General features: G+C 40.3%; 1 protein-coding gene across 1 annotated transcript; it reads left to right on the top strand.

Annotated features, from left to right (window-relative positions):
- The first annotated feature begins 13 nt into the window (after positions 1-13).
- On the top strand, positions 14-11750 carry DNAJA1 (DnaJ heat shock protein family (Hsp40) member A1). The gene is made up of 9 exons (XM_084897996.1): positions 14-338; positions 1493-1634; positions 1783-1960; positions 3874-3978; positions 5007-5234; positions 7604-7718; positions 9414-9529; positions 9842-9942; positions 10533-11750. The coding sequence occupies exons 2-9, from the start codon at positions 1503-1505 to the stop codon at positions 10749-10751; spliced, it is 1194 nt and encodes a 397-aa protein (XP_084754122.1). The 5' UTR covers positions 14-338; positions 1493-1502; the 3' UTR covers positions 10752-11750.
- Positions 11751-18964: the final 7214 nt, after the last annotated feature.

The following is an 18964-nucleotide window of genomic DNA, read 5'->3' as shown; positions in this document are numbered from 1 at the left end:
CTTGCACCGACCGGGTGGTGGAAGAAAGGGCTCCAGAAAGTTCCAGGAGCACTAGGAGCCCAAGCCCCACAAGGCAGTTCGGCACAGCCCGCTCCGAGCCCGAGCGCCCCCGCGCCGTTGCCCCGGGCAACCGCGGGGCGGTGGCGGCGGCGGGAGGGGCGGGACTTCCTGCGGGTGACGCGGCCCGGGCTCGGCTACAAAAGACGACGGCTGCGGCTCGCCGGGCGGAACTTTCCAGAACGCTCGGGGAGAGGTGGAGGAGCGGCGGCAGCTGCCTGAGCTGCGCGCAGCAACGCGCCCTTTCCAGCTCCTCCACGCCTGCCTCGGCCCGCTCACCGGTGAGTCTCAGCCCCGGCGCCTGCCCGAGGCCCCAGGCCGGCGCCATTGGCGGCGCCGGGAAGCTGGATGGATGGAGCCGCGGTCGGGAGGCGGTTGGCTCCGCGTGGGCGGGAGGGCTGTGGGTTCTAGGATCCACGATTCCTTTTGGCGGGGGGGAGGGCTAGCCATCCCCGACACGGAGTGTGAGTGGGCCCGAGACCTTTCACAAAGCTGCCCTCCCCCCCACCCCCCTCCCTGCAGCCCGGGGTCTCCGGGACCCGCCGCCTCCGGCTTCCTCCGGGCGCCCCTTCCCCCCGCGCTCCCTGGGGGGGGGCGGCCCAGCGCGCAGGCGCAGGCGGAGCTCAGGGCGAGGGGCTGCGGGCGCCGCGGGGCGGAGGCCGCGGTTTCGCTCCTCCGGCCTCCCCTCCTCTTTGTTGCGGCCTGGGCTTCTCCCACCCCCTTCCTCCATGGTGAGCTGGGGGGGAGGGGGAGGTAGGGGGGTAGGGGGAAGGAGAAAAGGAAGGAAACCTCAACGATCCGCGCCTAGTGCCGGGGGACACACCGAACGACGTTTTCGCGACGCTGAGCTGGTGGCAGCGAGGGGCTCGGCGGTCTGCGCGGAGGCGCTGTGGGTCCTGAAACCGAGAAACACAACTTAGGATTGCCAGGAATCGTTTCATAAACCGCTCCCTGTCCCTTTGTACCCAAGTGTATTTTTCCCCCCTAGGGAGTGTGTGTGTGTCTTGTCATATTTACCCGAGACGGTGGGAATGGAATAGCCGTGGGAATGGAATAGCCGTGGGAATGGAATAGCCGGTGGACTGGACCTGTTCGTGCCCCTTCTGATTCCCTCCGTCACCGCCGGGGCCGGGAAGCAGGAAGAAGCCCCATGTGGGGAGGCTTTGGTGTGGGAGAATGGGAAGCAGCTGCTATAGGAAGCTTTTGAATTATTCCTTGATAATTATTAGCTTATGTTTGCTCTGTTAGAATTTGTTGCTGAATTATCAAAGGAATTGTTACCTTCTCCGACGTTTAAGGTATAGGTAGGGTTTTTATAGTCAGATTTGGCACAGAACAGAATTCTCGGCCATATCTAGGTATGATTTAACGAACTATAATACAAGTACCAGCGGAAAGTCGGTTAAAATTGTTTTGGTTTTTGTTTAAATTTCAGGCTGTCAAAAATGGTGAAAGAAACTACTTACTATGATGTTTTGGGGGTCAAGCCCAATGCCTCCCAGGAAGAACTGAAAAAGGCTTATAGGAAGCTGGCCTTGAAGTACCACCCTGATAAGAATCCAAATGAAGGAGAGAAGGCAAGTTGAGTATTCGTGCTCAGACGTAGCCTAAGTAGTTTTTTTGGCCTGGTGTATGGTAGTTCCATAACAACCTGAAATTGAGTATGTCCGGTATAGTATTTTCATAATACTTATTTAAAGTGAGATTTATCCTTTTCTCAAACAGTTTAAACAGATTTCTCAAGCTTACGAAGTGCTCTCTGATGCAAAGAAAAGGGAATTGTATGACAAAGGAGGAGAACAAGCAATTAAGGAAGGTGGAGCAGGTGGTGGTTTTGGTTCCCCCATGGACATCTTTGATATGTTTTTTGGAGGAGGAGGAAGGATGCAGAGAGAAAGGAGAGGTAAGAATAATCCAGTCTATATGCAGCAATTCACGGTAGCCCCTTGGTCAAAGCAAATTCTTGAGAATTCATCTTGGTTTACATGTTAAAATTTTGCAAACTGCACTGCCATTTTTATTTGTGGTATAGTTTTTTAAAATAAGATTTGATGTAACAAATTATCTAGATCAAGTGCTAACAAGTGAATGCTCCTAAAGCTCTTGAACAGTGGGACACAAACTTTAATAAAATTGTCAAGCATTAATTAAAGGAACAGAGAAAGTATAAGAACATAACTTTCAAAGTCCTTTTTAAGATACTATTTGACACCCCCAATCTAGTGGGAGGTACTCAGTTGAAAGTGAGTTAAAGTTAAGAAACCTAAACTTCCCACCAAGTTATACAGCAAGGCATCAGTAGTCAGGATTGGAACATAGATTCTTTACTTAGAAATAGCCTGCTATCTGTTTAATTTTGCTTCAGCTTTATTATTTCCTGATATATGCCCTTAACATTTTATCAGAAATGCCATTTCCTGGCTGTAGAAATATTCTTCATAGGAAAACAGTGTTCGGGGCAGAGTCAATCTCATTCGTTCCCAGTATAGTTTATATAAATAAGGGCCAATGGGTAGAGTCCATTTTAGAAGGAATAGGGAAGCCATTAAATTTTCACTGTGAGCTTTTGAAAATTCAGAAAGACTAGAAATTGTTTACTTATTTTTCCCTGAAAGAAGGGGATATGTTTTTATAATTATCTTTTTAATGATGAATTGACTGGCAAACTCTTCTATGTGATTTAGATCACTATGGGACACTAAAAAACACTTGGATAATCAAATTTAATAAGCTTTTTCCCCTTTATACTCTCAAAACTTTAAAGCTAAAGTAAGAAAGGCAGCTTTCAACGTGCTGGAACCAACTGTATGGGGCTATCTTTGAGACCTAGAACCCAAAGATGAAGCTAGGAGCAGAGGGATATAGTTAATGGTGCTTCTTAATTCATTGGAAACTAAAAATGTTCACAACAGGCATGTTGTGCAGATAAGAGTTGGAGAACTTGTTTTCACTTGGGCATAAGGCAATACTGTTTTGTGGTGGAAAAGTCCTTGTGAAAGAATTATTGGCTGGGAACGTATTAACCATTGACAGGTGACTTCATTTCTGTAGACTCGGTGTCCTCAGATGATCTCTATCTTCCACTTCCTATTCTGAAATGAGTTATGGCACTTCTTTGTAGCCACTGGCCACAATAAATTTAGATTCATTTAAAAAATACAAAAATTAAGTTTTTCATCTGCAATAGCCACATGTGACTAGTGGCTACCGTGTGAGATAGCATGAATATAAAGCCTTCCTATTACTGCAGCAAGTTCTTTTGGACAGCACTATGATAAAGGATATGATAAAGTGCTAGTCAAGCAGTAAATGTAGAAGTAGGAATTGATATTCTGTGGAGATTGAATAAATGCATCCGCTTCCCCAGCCAAATCTGGATTGGTTGGAACTTGGAACTTAGTGTGCTGAAGAATTTTTGGATGAATTAATAGGCCACGTTGCTCAATATCATCTTAAGTGAAAGATTCAAAGAATATATTGGGACAGAAATGCAGTTTGAAATAATTATGAAATCTGCCTCTATAAATGGCATTGGTTCTCAACTGATTTACAGTTCATGTTTTTGATTGCCATAATTTGTAAGATAGCCACAACCACATTCTTAGGCAAATTACTTAATCTCACCCAACTTTTCTTATCTGAAATTAATTACAGTTTGAGGGTTGTGTGTGGGTATTATGACCAACATTCTATGTAATAGGTACTTAACAAAAGTACCTTGTGAGCTTTATCTTTTATTATTATTTTGATGGTACATTAAACACAAACAAGATGGTACATACATCTTAGATTTTAATGAGCATTATTTTGTTCTAGGTAAAAATGTTGTACATCAGCTCTCCGTAACTTTAGAAGACTTATATAATGGTGCAACGAGAAAACTAGCTCTACAAAAGAATGTGATTTGTGACAAATGTGAAGGTATGGTCTTCTACCACCTTAACTGAAAATTGAATAAAGTTTTTCTGAAAATATAAAACTGACGAATAATACACTGCCTAAATATTGGAGAGTGAAATATAAAGAACTACCTATACTTACCATCTAGAGAATATTAGCAAAATGGTTTTTTATGTGCACTTTTTTATGTGTATACTAGAGGTCTGATGCATGAAATTTGTGCACAGGTAGGGTCCTTAGGCCTGACCTGTGATCAGGGCCAATCTGGGGGGTGGCTGGCAGGGCAATCTGGGCCCCCACTTGCACTTGCCTTGACCTGATGCCACATTCTCACCTGCTCCAGCATTCCACTGCAGTCCCACACTCATTAGGGCCCATTGGAGCAGGCAGCACCTCCACTGCTGCCGCCAGCACTGCGTGCCGCCGCCCCCTGGTGATCAGCACATGTCTGATTCCCCATTGGTCGAGTTCTTGCCTGTGGGGACAATTTACATATTAGTCTTTTATTATATAGAATTTTCAATGCTGTTGGAATCTAAGATACTGTCATCTTTTTTTTCAACATAGTTCAAATGAGCACTTCATATTATCTCTAATATTTAATCATTCCAATGGCTTCATAATCTGAAATAGGATTTAAACAGTGACTTCTTTGCATTTAGAGAAGTTATTGGCTCTGATCCTCTAAGCCTTTTATAAATATAAGTTATTTGCTGGAAATATGGTAGCTTCTAAAGAGAATAAACTCCTTTATGTTCTCATAATCACAGATTATGCCCTGTGAGTTGTGATTTGGGAGCGAGTTTAAAATTCACAATCCTAAAATGGTCCTTTGAGAAAACAATAGTCAATGTTTATAGATAACAAGTTGGCTGCAGCTGTATTTTATGAAATAAAAAAGCTAAATTTTTTTATTTTTATGGACAAGCATTTCATCATGCTTGCAACTGTTAATAAAGTGTTGTGTCTATTTAAACTATCTTATTAAAACATTCATCATTGTGTCCGACACTAAGTTCAAACATAATTCAATTTCTTTTTAAATTTAGGCCGAGGTGGTAAGAAAGGAGCAGTAGAGTGCTGTCCCAATTGCCGAGGTACTGGAATGCAAATAAGAATTCATCAGATAGGCCCTGGAATGGTTCAGCAAATTCAGTCTGTGTGCATGGAGTGCCAGGGCCATGGGGAAAGGATCAGTCCTAAAGATAGATGTAAAAGCTGCAACGGAAGGAAGATAGTTCGAGAGAAGAAGATTCTAGAAGTTCATATTGATAAAGGTGAGTTTTCAGCCACTTCTGAATTCCAGTGCAATGGCAAGATTATATTTTAGAGTTGTTAAAAATGATTCTCAATAGGGTTATATGCATGATCTTATCACCTAGAGATACCTTGACTACATAGTAAAAACGTTTCCACCCATTTTTGCACATTTGTAAGGAATAGGTTAAGAATCTCCTCATTTACTACAACACTGACATTAGTAAATGATTAAGTGATGTTCTGAATTTAATTCACTTGCATTAAATTGCTAGTTCTACCTCTTTTTAAATTGTAATAAATTTTTGCACATGTTAAGTTCCTTAGGAACTGCCTAGGATAAAGAATATATGTACTTTCAAGGACTTGGGGGAAGGATATTTGGGTGAATTTAAATTATTTCCTTGAAATTTTCCTAAAGTAATGAAATACGTTTTTTGTTTGTTTGTTTTTGTAAGACCTTAGATTAAAAATACTGCTTTTTTCGCCCTGGCCTGTGTACAGTTGATCTGTACACTGAAGGGTTGCCAGTTCAATTCTCAGGGTACATGCCTGGGTTGCAGGCTGGATCCTGGATCCCCGATGGACAGCGTTGCAGGAGGTGGCCAGTTGATGTTCTGCTCTCACATGGATGTTTGTCTTTCTCCCTCTCTCTGAAAAACCTTCAAAAATACAAAAAAATAGTTTTTTAAAATGTTTTGGTCAACTTATGCACTAAAAAGTCACATGCTCGGGTGTGGGCTTACCCTCCAGTGGGAAGTATGCAGGAGGCAGCCAGCCAATGATTCTCATTATTGATGTTGCTCCCTCTCCTTCCCTCTGTGAAATCAATAGAAATATGATTTTAATGTTTTCTATAGACTGTAAACCTAACCTGTGGGTTTCTGATTCTGTGACTCAGTTTTAACTATATAACTTTTTTTAGAAATGTGTATAACTCCAGAGTAAATTACAGTTTCTAATTTTGCTATTCTGAAATAGTAAATGTTCTAATCTTCAGACTTTGCGACTAGTATTATTCTGTACATACTGATTTGGAACTATTAATATTATGAACTTCTCATATTAATACATATGTCTACATTATGTAAGCCCTGAAATATTTTTCTAGAGGTACTAAAGTATTTGTGGGTTAATTCATGTCTGGATTTTGCTTCAGGTATCGGGGGGTTGGACAAGGATGAAGGTATATATAAAATATTAGTCATGAGTTAACTGCTAGATTTAGATTGATATATAGATATCCATTGTACTGGCTGTGCTTATATAGGTTTAATTTGTTTATATAGGTTTAATTTTTCCCATAAATTGTTCTCTTTGGGTGATGTTACTGATTGGTTAAGAAATTTCCTGTAGTATAATCTACAAATACATTACACAAGTTAAGTTTAAAGAGATGTTGTCTAAGGCCTCGCTGAACTAAAAATATATGGGTCATAGGTACAAGGGAGGGAATCTCTCAATAAAAGAAGTTGGCCTTTAATAAACACTACCTTTTAAAAACATTTTTTAATTTCTATTTTATTTATTGATAGAGACTTCAATTTGTTCCACTTTCTTAGCATTTATTGGTTGCTTTTTGTATATGCCCTGACCAGGGATTGAACCTTAAACTTTGGCATATTGGGACAACGCTCTAACCAACTGAGCTATCCAGCTAGGGCTAACACTGTCTATAATTATTCAAAGTGTGTGCATACATTTTGGGGGGACATCCTACAATAGAGAAAAGAAAGTCTTAATTTATGTTACTTATTAGCCTTAATAGGAATAATTTAATACGGGTTCTTTTTAAGTTAAGTAATGACATTGGAATAATTAACATTTAAGGTTATAATGTCTGTGTGTGACAGTTGATGGTTAGGAGTTCAGCAACTTGCTTCCCTGGGATAATCCAGCTGGTAGTAAGTAGCAGCTCTGAGACTTGAGGCCTAATCGGTTTGCCTCTAGAGTTTGTATTTTTCTCTGTGATATCTTTTTATATATATATATATATATATATTGATTTTTTACAGAGAGGAAGGGAGAGGGAAAGAGAGCTAGAAATGTTGATGAGAGAGAAATCAGCTGCCTCCTGTACACCCCCTACTGGGAATGTGTCCACAACCAATGTACATGCCCCTGACCAGAATTGAACCTGGGACCTTTCAGTCCGCAGGCCAACGCTCTATCCATTGAGCCAAACCGGTTTCGGCTGTGATATCTTTCTTAAATTGGACTGGTCTAATCATGTGGGCATTCTTAGTCATCTTTATAAACCTTAGCACCCAAAAAAACTTGAACTTGCTTTTTTTTATGCACAAACATGCATCTGTGTTTCTTATTATATTGAGAATCTGACCTTAGTTGAATGTTAAATAAAAGTATAAAATTAACCTTCTGTTTTTAGGCATGAAAGATGGCCAGAAGATAACATTCCATGGTGAAGGAGACCAGGAACCAGGACTAGAGCCAGGAGATATTATCATTGTTTTAGATCAGAAGGACCATACTGTTTTCACTCGGTAAAAATTTTAATCAACTACTCAAACTGACATCGTGCATACTTGGAGTGTTTTTTTAAATGAGCTTTTCATTACTCTTAGAACATACTTCTTAGAAATACCCTGGGAAAATATAGTGGGAGAGTTAGCTATGTATATCTTTTCTAAAATGTTAATTATTAATGTTTTCATCTGGAAAGAGGCTAAGAACAAAAAGGATCAGATTTTAGCATTTTGTTCAAATTTAGGTAAATTGATTATCTAATCTGGAGTTTGAAGAATATACTTCAGTTAGATGATGTTTTGCATGAATATAATAAACCAGGTGGATTATGGGAAACTTCCCTAGACAAAATTGTCCCCTAAAGTTCTTGCCACTTTAAATCCTTGAGTTCACAATATGTTCAGTTGCCTTTAATTGTAAATAAGTATCTAGAACCATCTGTTTTAAAATCTGTAAATTCAGGCCTATTGCTGTGAAATACTTAATAGTATTTACAATGAACTTAAAGGGAAGCACAAGAAAAATTGATGGTAAACAGGGAATATGTCAAATACATACCCATGGCTGACTTTAAAAGACTGAATTGGAGTTCTAATAAATCTTGTCAGGATTTACATCTGAAGGAACTGGTTTTAAGAAAATTATATAGAACATTTCCCAAGTGTTCCTACAATGGAAAATGCTCTTAAACTCAGGATTTTATTTTTTACAGAGGAAGGGAGAGGGATAGAGTCAGAAACATCGACGAGAGAGAACATCGATCAGCTGCCTCCTGCACATCTCCCACTGGGGATGTGCCCACAATCAAGGTACATGCCCTTGACTGGAATCGAACCTGGGACCTTTCAGTCCACAGGCCAACACTCTATCCACTGAGCCAAATCAGTTAGGGCTAAACTCAGGATTTTAATGCCATCATTTGAGGTGAATCCTCAGGTTTTCTGGTGAGTATCCTGTTGTTAATATGGATTGGAAAAGCAAAAAAATCTAAACACCTAGAGAGGAAATGGGTTGTTATTAAATATAAAAGATTATGTTCATGATGTGCCAAGCACTATGTTAATTTATGTACATCAAATTTTATAGAGCCTATAATCCAGGGCCCAGCTGAGGTCTGTTCATTTTATAATCTCCCTAATATATGTTTGCTTTTATTTTTTTTTACCTTTCTAGAATTTTTTTTCTTCTTTATGTGAGCAACTAAATTTAAAATTAGGTAATAGGACAATTCAGGGATGGTAAATAATGGAGACTACCTAGAGTATGGGTAAGGATTCCGAAGCTTTGTCCAGGAAATGGGGCCTGTCCATATATTTGCTGCTCCTGGTTCTCACTCTGTTTTTAGAATGGAGAAGAAAGGACCTTTGTAAAAGATACATTGCTGTTATTAAGAAAACAGTTGCCTGCTGTAGTACTTAAAATAATTGGTGGCCGAAACCAGTTTGGCTCAGTGTATAGAGCATCGGCCTGCGGACTGAAAGGTCCCAGGTTCAATTCCGGTCAAGGGCATGTACCTTGGTTACTGGCACATCCGGGGGGAAGGGGGGGGGGGGCAAGAGGCGGCTGTTCGATGTTTCTCATCAACGTTTCTAACTCTCTATCCCTCTCAATTCCTTTCTGTGTAAAATCAATGAAATATATTTTAAAAAATAAATTTAAAATAATTGGTGATTTGAAAGATCTAAGTATGTGCTAAATTTATATTAATACAGACGAGGAGAAGACCTTTTCATGTGTATGGACATACAGCTGGTTGAAGCATTGTGTGGCTTCCAAAAGCCAATACCTACTCTAGACAACCGGACTATAGTCATCACCTCTCATCCAGGTAAAGTACTGACAGATGAGCTTCTCTTTCTGTTCTAATAATTTACTTTCATTGTCTGCAGAGAGCTGTTTAGGCACGAGGAAATGGATATTTTACTTGCTCGGTTACATATCCCTTTTATGAGCTGAACTGAAATTGTATGATCTTGGCTCCTTTTTGAAAGCCCCAGTAAAACTCATAAATGAAAAATAAAGGGTTTCTTCTCATAACTTCACCTCCTGTCAGTGAGCTAGGACATTTTTCTCTGTTCTTTGTTTTCTCTATTTCATGAAAATGTGGCTGTATTAAAGAACCCACCTTCAATGTTTTTAGGTCAAATTGTCAAGCATGGAGATATTAAGTGTGTATTAAATGAAGGCATGCCAATTTATCGTAGACCTTATGAGAAGGGTCGCCTAATCATCGAATTTAAGGTAAGCTATGAAGTACTCTAGGAATATTTGAGTGATTACTTACTAAAATCTGATAACAGTTACATTTTCTGAATATCAAGAAACATCAAATTTCTATTCTTATCCAGAAAGAAATACATTTATCTAATACTTCTGTCAAGTTGGGATTGGGTTTGTTTACATCATTTGGCTACTTAAAAAATTGGTGGAGGAAGAGGTTACAAGGCTATAATTGAGATCTTAAAGTTCAGCAGAAGGACTTAAAATAACGATTGTGGATTTTTAGCAAAATACAGTGGTTGGTTTGTGAATGGGGTGGTTCATGAAGTGTGTTTTAGGAAGGATTCTCATGTATAATGTATTTGCTGAATAGAACAATGGTGGTTACAGTGCAATTTTACTAGGATCATTATTTTTTAAAAAGACCTTACTTATGCCATCACTTCAGTGCACTGGATGCTATGCCTTTTAGAGCATGTATTTCTAACCTGGGATTGGAAAATTCACTGAAAAATAATGTTGTGGTTACATGTTTTCCTGAGGAAAATGGGTTACTAATTCAAGGAACTAATGAAGTAAATCAAACTTATAGAAGTTCCATTTTTTTATAGGTAAACTTTCCTGAGAATGGCTTTCTCTCTCCTGATAAACTCTCTTTGCTGGAAAAACTCCTACCTGAAAGGAAGGAAGTAGAAGAGACTGATGAAATGGACCAGGTAGAACTGGTAGACTTTGATCCAAATCAAGAAAGACGGCGCCATTACAATGGAGAAGCATATGAGGATGATGAACATCAACCTAGGGGTGGTGTTCAGTGTCAGACCTCTTAATGGGGCCGGTGAATAACACTCACTGCTGGCATTTTATATACAGTAGTGAATGAGTGAAGGACTGTAACCATAATATGCTCACTACTTGCTATTGTTTTTGTTTTAATATTCAAGTATGGTAGTGTTTTAAAAGTTAAATGAAGAATAAACTCAAATATAAAAGCTCTGACTTTGCCCTGTATGTATGATGACTTAAGTGTGCAAGTTTAACACCTGTAAAAAAATTCCCCTAGCATTTGCTAGGCCATACTTTGTAATTAATTTTGGCTATGTATATGGAATAGCTTAGACTGGAATGCTAGACATATGTATTGACTTTGGTGTGTGACCCTTAATTGTTAAGCTACGAAGTTAAAATTCTGTATTTAACTGGCCGTCAGACAAAGAACTTAATTTGTAGAGAAGTGTTAGTTTGTATAGTTGTATTAAGTGGGATTCATTGTGATGCCTCTGCATTTATTCTATTGCCTCAACTGTTACTTGAAGGTGGCATGCCATATAATTTAACCTGTGGTATCAATGATAGAAATGATACCTTTCCAAAGAAGGGGTTTATCATAATCTGCTTCTTGAGGGCTTGCACTTGTAGAATTGCATTCCCTTCTGTGGTGCCATCTTTTTTTTTTTTATTATTATATATAACTATATATCAATCCTTGGTTACATTTTTTTCCCCCCCTTCTCTTTGGACCATAAGCCTTAGAGTAGTGACTTCTGGAGTAGACTAACTTAGAAGTTGAGTGATGAAACCTTTACATGGAGAAGTAATTTGCATGTAAGAGATAGGAAGGTGTGTTTTAGGTATGTTACAGGCTTACTTTAAACCATTTAACTTATGCTCCAAAGTAACTGTAATTTAATGTTGGTAGTATAGCAAATTATGAATAGCTTTAATTGTATGTTTAAAAGTCATATGTTCACAAGCTTAAATCTGGATATCAGAATTTAAGCAATTCTTGAAATGTATGAATGTCTCCTTAATACACTGATTACAAAGTATTTCCAGTGTGTCACTATAGGCCTTTTTATTTTCCCCCAAATGAAAGCATTAGCTGGTCACTAAGATAGGTAACTTTTCAATTAACTAGTTAAAATGTTAACACCCAAAATAATTAACTGTAGTTATTAGTCATGAGGGAAAATGCAAATCAAAACCACATTGAGCTACTATTTCACATCAACTAATACAAAATTAATTCAAAATGAAAGCAAATGAGAATGGAGAAGTTGGAACCCTGCACATTGCTCATGGGGATATTAAATGCTATATCTGCTATAGAAAAGTTGGGCAGCTCCTCAAAAACCCAAACATGGAATTGCCATATGACCCAGTAATTATACTCCTGGATTCAGATACTTGGCATGCCCTTTGTTGCAGCATTATTCACAATTAGTAGCCCTGCACACGAATCTGTGCGCCAACAGTACACTGCTGCCCTCCTGTAGCTCCCTCCCCCCTAACTCCCCTCCTATCTTGCTGCCCTGCCCCCTCCTGTAGCTCTCCACAGCCCACTTGTAGCTCCCACCCTCCTGATCCATGATCCGGTTGTTGGGCGGTTGGTCAGTTGTTAAGCTCCACGGTGTAATGACCATTTGCATATTACATCTTTATTATATAGGAAAGCCAAAGGTAAAACAACCATCTAGCCAACGGCTGGTGGTAAACAAAATGATACATATGTATATAGGGGTTGGCAAAAAGTGGGTTTACAGTTGGAAGTATGCAAAAGTTTATTTTTTTACTGATTTTTTTTTTTTTTTTTTTTTTTTTTTTTTTTTTGAGAAAGAAACATTGAAGAGGGAGAGCCATTGATCTCAGTTGCCTCCTGCATTCCCCCTACTGATAATGAAGCCCACAACCCAGGCAGGAGCCCTGGCCAGAAATTGAACCAGTGACCTCTTGGTTCATGGGTCAATGCTCAACCATTGAACCACATTGTCGGGCAAAAGTATATTGTATTTTTCATACAGAGAACTGTAAACCTTTTATCCACCCAAAAATGATACACAAAGGGATAACTAGATGCTTCCAGCAACATGAAATATCTAGGCCAGTGGTCAGCAAACTTAGTCAACAGAGCCAAATATCAAAAGTACAACAATTGAAATTTTTTTTGAGAGCCAAATTTTTAAAACTTCTAACGCCACTTCTTCAAAATAGAATCGCCCAGGCAGTGGTATTTTGTGGAAGAACCACAAGGGACCAAAGAGCCGCATATGGCTCGAGAACTGCAGTTTGCCGATCACAGATCTAGGCAAATTCAGAGACAGATTACCAAGGGTTGGGGGGGAGGGGAAGAGAGAGAAATGGAAAGTAAGTGCTTAATTGTCTCTGGAGTGATGAAAAAGTTTTAAAAATGATAGTTGTATAATGCTACTGAATTCTACACTTAAAAATGGTTAAACGTTTTATATATTTTACCACAATAATCAAAACCTTTAAGAGAAAATAGAAATCACTATAAGAAAATAGTTATGTCTGGAAAGACAGAAGCTTACAAATCTTGCTGAAACCGGTTTGGCCTGCAGACTGAAAGGTCCCAGGTTTGATTCCGGTCAAGGGCATGTATGTACCTTGGTTGAGGGCACATCCCCAGTAGGGGGTGTGCAAGAGGCAGCTGATGGATGATTCTCTCATCGATGTTTCTAACTCTTCCTCTCTGTAAAAAAATCAATAAAATATCACTGACCCAGGCAATCACAGAAATAAAGTATATCCACACAAGTACAGTTCTTGGCCCCAGCACGCTTGTTCAGAGAGCATTACACCCCATGCTGTGTAACGTCGTGAACCACCTTCCTGTATGTGAAATTAGCATCAGATCTTTTCTGCCGATGGCACTGGTTTTCAACCTTGGCTACAAGTGGAATTACCTGGGAAGCTTTAAAACTGATTTTTGTCCCACCCTCCAGGGAGTTTGGTGTAATTGTACAGGATGGTCAAGTACTGCCGAGTTTCAACACTACCAATATGGGGACATACTTGTATTAACCTAACCACCTAGGACAGAAATGCCACGGGATTAATGTGGGAGTTCAAATGGTGGCACCCTGTGCTATTAAAAGTGAGAGTTTGAGGCTCAGGACAAGGGAGCATCCAAACTTAGAAATCACTTCACAGTTTTTCTTTTGAAGTAACATGGGAAAATAAAGCACAGGCTCTAAAAGCAGGGGATAAAAATGCTAGTAAGCTACAGCAAAATACATTCAAGGGTTTCTGAAGTCTTGTACCTTTATCACTTAATTTGGTTTCAGCAACCTTGCGAGACTGACAGAATAAGAATCAACACACAGCCCTGTGTATTCTCAGATTCTGCATCCATGGATTCAATAAATTGGATAGAAAGTACTTGGGGGGAGGGGGGAAATCCCAGAGAGTTCCAAAAAGCAAAATTTGAATTCGCCACAAGAATAAGGTGATGTGTAGATATACCTGCTGTAGCCTATATACAAATGTCATATAAGGATCTTGAGAATCTTCTGAATTTGGGTATCGCCAGAGGTCTGGGATCCAATCCCTTGAGGGACAGCTGTACTTTATAGGTGAGGAAACTGCTCTCCAGACTCTAGTTCCCAAATTTGTGTGTGCGTGCTGAGTGCCACTGTCACAGTTTGATTCTATAGGTCTTAGGGTAGGCCTGAGATTTTGCTTTTTCAAACAAGTTAACAGCTAAGAGCCATTGTTCTGGCCCAAATAAAAGACTGGAATCCAGATTCTTGCAATTGAGTTCTTTCTACTCATCTCACTGCCTGTGGCCAGTTAGTTAAGTTTTAACAGAAGGTGGAGAAACAAGCCATGGATTCTTTTTTCACTTCTGCCCAAACCTAGAGAAGAAACTGACAGCCGTTTGAATGAAAATAAATTGCATTTTGGAATCACCTGGTGTCAGCTCCATGGAACCTGTTTCTGTGCATTATGGGAATAATAGGCTGTACTCCATTAAATGGTCCTGAGCATGAAAAAAGGCTGCTTACATAGGAAGTACTGTTGAGTCTAATTAACTGAGTGAGAAATAGGGCAAATACCCTTTCTCTCACGGGTTTAACTTTAATGCCAGGTATTTTAATGCTTTGCACTCCGCTGTCCCCTCTCAGGGGACATCGGAATTCTAGCATATCACTCGGATATCCCCTCTCAGGGGACATTGCAGTTTATTAGTGATTACGGGGAATTGAGTTATTTCAACGCACGTTTCCGCTGCAAAGTAGCGTCGAGTAGCTGGTAGCCAATGTCCAGAATGGTTCGGAGTGCAAAGGGTTAAGCTTTAAGACCTAAAGAGGAATATCAGTTAACTCATCAAGCTGCAGCAGAGCACCTCCCTAGGAGCCTGACCTGATGCACTTTCATAAGGGAGTAGCCACTGATTATCTGTATCCATTCGTTGAGCTTCTATAACTGGCATTGTGGTAAGAGGCCAATAACATGATCTCTGCCCATTTATGTAACATGAAGAGCAGCCCAGGGGCAAAGTCGGAGGCCTCCAGCTGCTAAAAGCTATGGAGTGCACCAGCGGCTGGTAAGGGCCTCCACTGGCGCTGCTCAGCCTGGTCCACCAGGCCAGGGACCACCGCAGGGGTGCACTGAGGCACCTTGGGCATGCAGGGCATGCCCTCCTCAGCCACCTCCCCCCTCTGTGCAAGACAGCAGGGCAGTCCAGCGGCTGTTGCAGACTTCCCTTCTCCCATCTGGGCGCCTGTCCCTGGAGCTCCTGCCTTCTGTACTTAAATGGTCGCCTGGGCCTTAAGAAATTTTAAGTGGAGTAAGGAGAAGCAACGGTTTTCACTTCTGAATAAAAGTTAACACTGTGTCTTTAGGATAAGTTGTAGACAGGCGCCTAAAGGTTACTGGGAAAAGCAGAAGATTCCTTTTCCTTTTCAGCTTTGTATGTACTTATTACACCAATGTATTACTTAAATAAATAGAAAAGAAAAACCACGTACTTAATGGCTCCCAATCTAGGCCTCTCCTCTGCTCGGTCTCCTCATACACTACTTCTACTTACCAAGTCTCTTTACCTACAGTTCCTCATGGTCCTTTTATGCTCAATTCCAGGAAGCCTTTCCTAACTCAGCAGGGCTGGATTAGGTGCTCTTCTTCCGTTACCAAAAAATAAAAAATAAAATAAAAATAAAAACCAACTCAAGGTTTTCTCTTACTCCATTATTTTAATTACTTCTTTTAACTTGCTTTTCTTCCCTATCCTATGCCAGAAACTTTTTTTTTTGGTTGTTTTTTTTTTTTTTTTTAACCATCCTCAGCACTAGGTGCTGGAACAGAAGAGTGTTTGATAGAGTTCCTAGAAGGAATAACAAACATGTGCTGTCTGAATCCTTGCCCTTCATAAACCTGGGCACAAAGCATGCATCTCGCCAACTGCCAATTCATGAGGCTAAAGAAAAAAAAAAAAATCCAATTTAATGAAAGTTTTTCTAAGAATTTTAACAGAAGCTGTTTCTTTTCCACTTTAAACTTCTTTTACTAGTATTTATGCAAAGGTTTCTAACTGGGATGGCAGGCTACATTCACATGAATTCATGGATTTATGGCTATGTTCAAATCTCAAAATGGCAGCATATGACACGTTCCATTAATAGATTTTTAAAAAGCCCACAAGTTTTGTGGCTACAGGAAAAAATTTTAGTTTGGGGAATGTGACTGCAAAGGGGAATTCCTTATTGCTATTAAGAATTAATTTAGCCAATATGGAACAAACTATTTGCTAGGCATAGGATTAGGTTGTATTTCAAATTACAATCAAAGATAAATTATAAGACTGCAAAACTTTAAAAAATATATTTATTAGTATTTTAAAAAATATATTTTATTGATTTTTTACAGAGAGGAAGGGAGAGGGATAGAGAGCTAGAAACATTGATCAGCTGCATTCTGCACACCTACTGGGATGTGCCTGCAACCAAGCTACATGCCCTTGACCGGAATCAAACCTGGGACCTTTCAGTCCGCTGGTCTGCGCCCTATCCCCTGAGCCAAACCGGTTTCTGCAAGACTGCAAAACTTTTAAAATTAAATCTCTCCAGCCCTAGCTGGCTTGGCTCAATGGATAGTGTTGGACTACGGACTGAAAGATCCTGGGTTCGATTCCAGTCAAGGGGACATGCCCAGGTCGTGAGCTTGGTCCCTAGAGGGAGGTGTGCAGGAGGCAGCTGATCAATGATTCCTTCCCATCATTGATGTTTCTATCTCTCCCTCCATCTCACCTCCTCTCTGAATTCTAAAATATATATATTTTTAAAAATCAACTCCATTAGTTTGTATCTAATAAATGCAAAAATTACACAGGGGCATAAAGGACTATACAAACTAATAAGATCTCACTTTCTTGAAATGGTACCTAATACAATACCTTCATATATTAACATTGATGCTCCATCTTCCAACGTTTTTCTTTGAAACATAAAAGCGATACCCACATGCAAAATACTTTCAAGGATTTTGTTGGATTTTAACTTTTTTTCCCCACTAACTGGGTAACGATGTACATAGCCAAGATGACTTTTCTGGATCTCAGGTCCTTTATTAATTTTTCTTCAGAACAATAGCACATTTGCAATGCCAAACCCTCCTTCAACAAAGGGAGGTACCAAAACTGAATTTATATAATGGATCCTGCAACTAGTTCTATTCAGAAGATCCAGATAATACTTCCTGGAACTGGCCAGAACATGTGAGAAGGCATAGCTAAGGAGTGGGGAAAAAGAGAACCAAGATGGCAGCATACGTAAATGCCAGTACTCACTGCCTCCCACAACCACATCAAAATTATAACTAAAATACAGAACCGCCTGAAAGCTGGCTGAATGGAAGTCCTACAACTAAAAAAATAAAGAAGAAAGCACTCTGAGACTGGTAGGAGGGGCAGAGTGGGCTGATCCAATAACCACGTTTGTTTTTTTAACCAGGGGAGAGATCATCTCTGCAGAGGCCACGCATGAGCAAGGGGTCCGAGCTCCACACCAGACCCGCAGCCCACGGTCCTAGAGCTGGATAGAGAAGTCCCCAGAACTATGGACTGTGACTGAGTGACATGGAGGCTGCTGGAATTCCTGGTGTTCCTCTTAAAGAGTCTGTGCACAAACTTACAGTCCTGCTTCTTCCAAGCTCCAGTCCTGGGGGACCCAGACACATGTGGGGAGTAACTGGACTGTCTGGCATAGGGGCAGGAACTTGCGGGCAGCTTTCTCCCAGGAGGTGCTCACAGGGATCTCTGTTCCTGTGCTGGGACCTCCCCTGCTACAGGGCTGACTGGCAGCACATCAGTCTCAATCTGCCTGGAGCACACTGTTAGCTCCACCCTGGGGATTCCCTGAGACCCCACCCCATTCAATCTGCAGCTCCACCCAAGCTGTTTGCAGCAGCTTTTCCATATGAATGAACTGTTCTAGCTCAGGCTTCAGACTTTACTAAAATCTCTCAAACAAGCTGCAGCTTATCAATAAAAGGCCCAAGACCAGGCTCTAGCACCAGCTTGCCTTGCTTCATAGCTGGGCCTCACCTCTTGTACAACAAATATGAACAATAAAATGGTAGTCACAGTTGGTCCTCAAAGCCAATTGGCCTGGAGGTCAACTTCTCCCAGAGATACCAACAACAATCAAGGGTCAACTACAAGACTGTGCACGCAGTCCACAATGAGGCACACCTAGAGTGCCTAGCTCAGGTGACTGGAGAGGCTGAGCCCCTAGGCCCTACAGGACACCTATTACACAAGGCCCTCTACCAATTCTAGGAGACACAGCTCTACATATTATACAAAAACAAACACAGAGAAGCAGCCAAAATGCGGAAACAAAGAAACATGTCACAAATGAAAGAAATGGAAGCAAGCAAACTACTGGATATAGAGCTCAAAACCATGGTTATAAAGTTACTCAAGGATCTTCATGAAACTTTCAAGGATCTTAGTGAGAATTTCAAAGACATGAAAAAGTCAGAAATTAAGCACACACTAACTGAAATAAAGAATTATTTACAGGGATTCAACAGTAGGGGATTCTGATGATCAAATTGATTTGAAATATAAGGAAGCAAAAAACACCCACTCAGAAGAGCAAAAAGAAAAAAGAATCCAAAAATATGAAGAGTAAAAAAAATGAAGATAGTGTAAGAAACTTCTGGGACAATTTCAAGCATACCAACATTCAAATTATGAGGGTGCCAAGAGAAGAAAGAGCAAGATATTGAAAACCTATTT

The sequence above is a fragment of the Pipistrellus hanaki genome, assembly GCF_964339955.1.
Source record: "Pipistrellus hanaki genome assembly, chromosome: 11".
NCBI lineage: Eukaryota > Metazoa > Chordata > Mammalia > Chiroptera > Vespertilionidae > Pipistrellus > Pipistrellus hanaki.
This window is presented reverse-complemented; position numbering and strand designations above follow the sequence as displayed.

What these genes read in the sequence shown, in the direction of transcription:
- DNAJA1 (XM_084897996.1), top strand. Translation starts at nt 1,503, where the DNA reads ATGGTGAAAGAAACTACTTACTATGATGTTTTGGGGGTCAAGCCCAAT. An exon ending in GACCATACTGTTTTCACTCG is followed by an intron (nt 7,719 to 9,413) that starts GTAAAAATTTTA and finishes ATATTAATACAG; the next exon opens with ACGAGGAGAAGACCTTTTCA. An exon ending in GCCTAATCATCGAATTTAAG is followed by an intron (nt 9,943 to 10,532) that starts GTAAGCTATGAA and finishes ATTTTTTTATAG; the next exon opens with GTAAACTTTCCTGAGAATGG.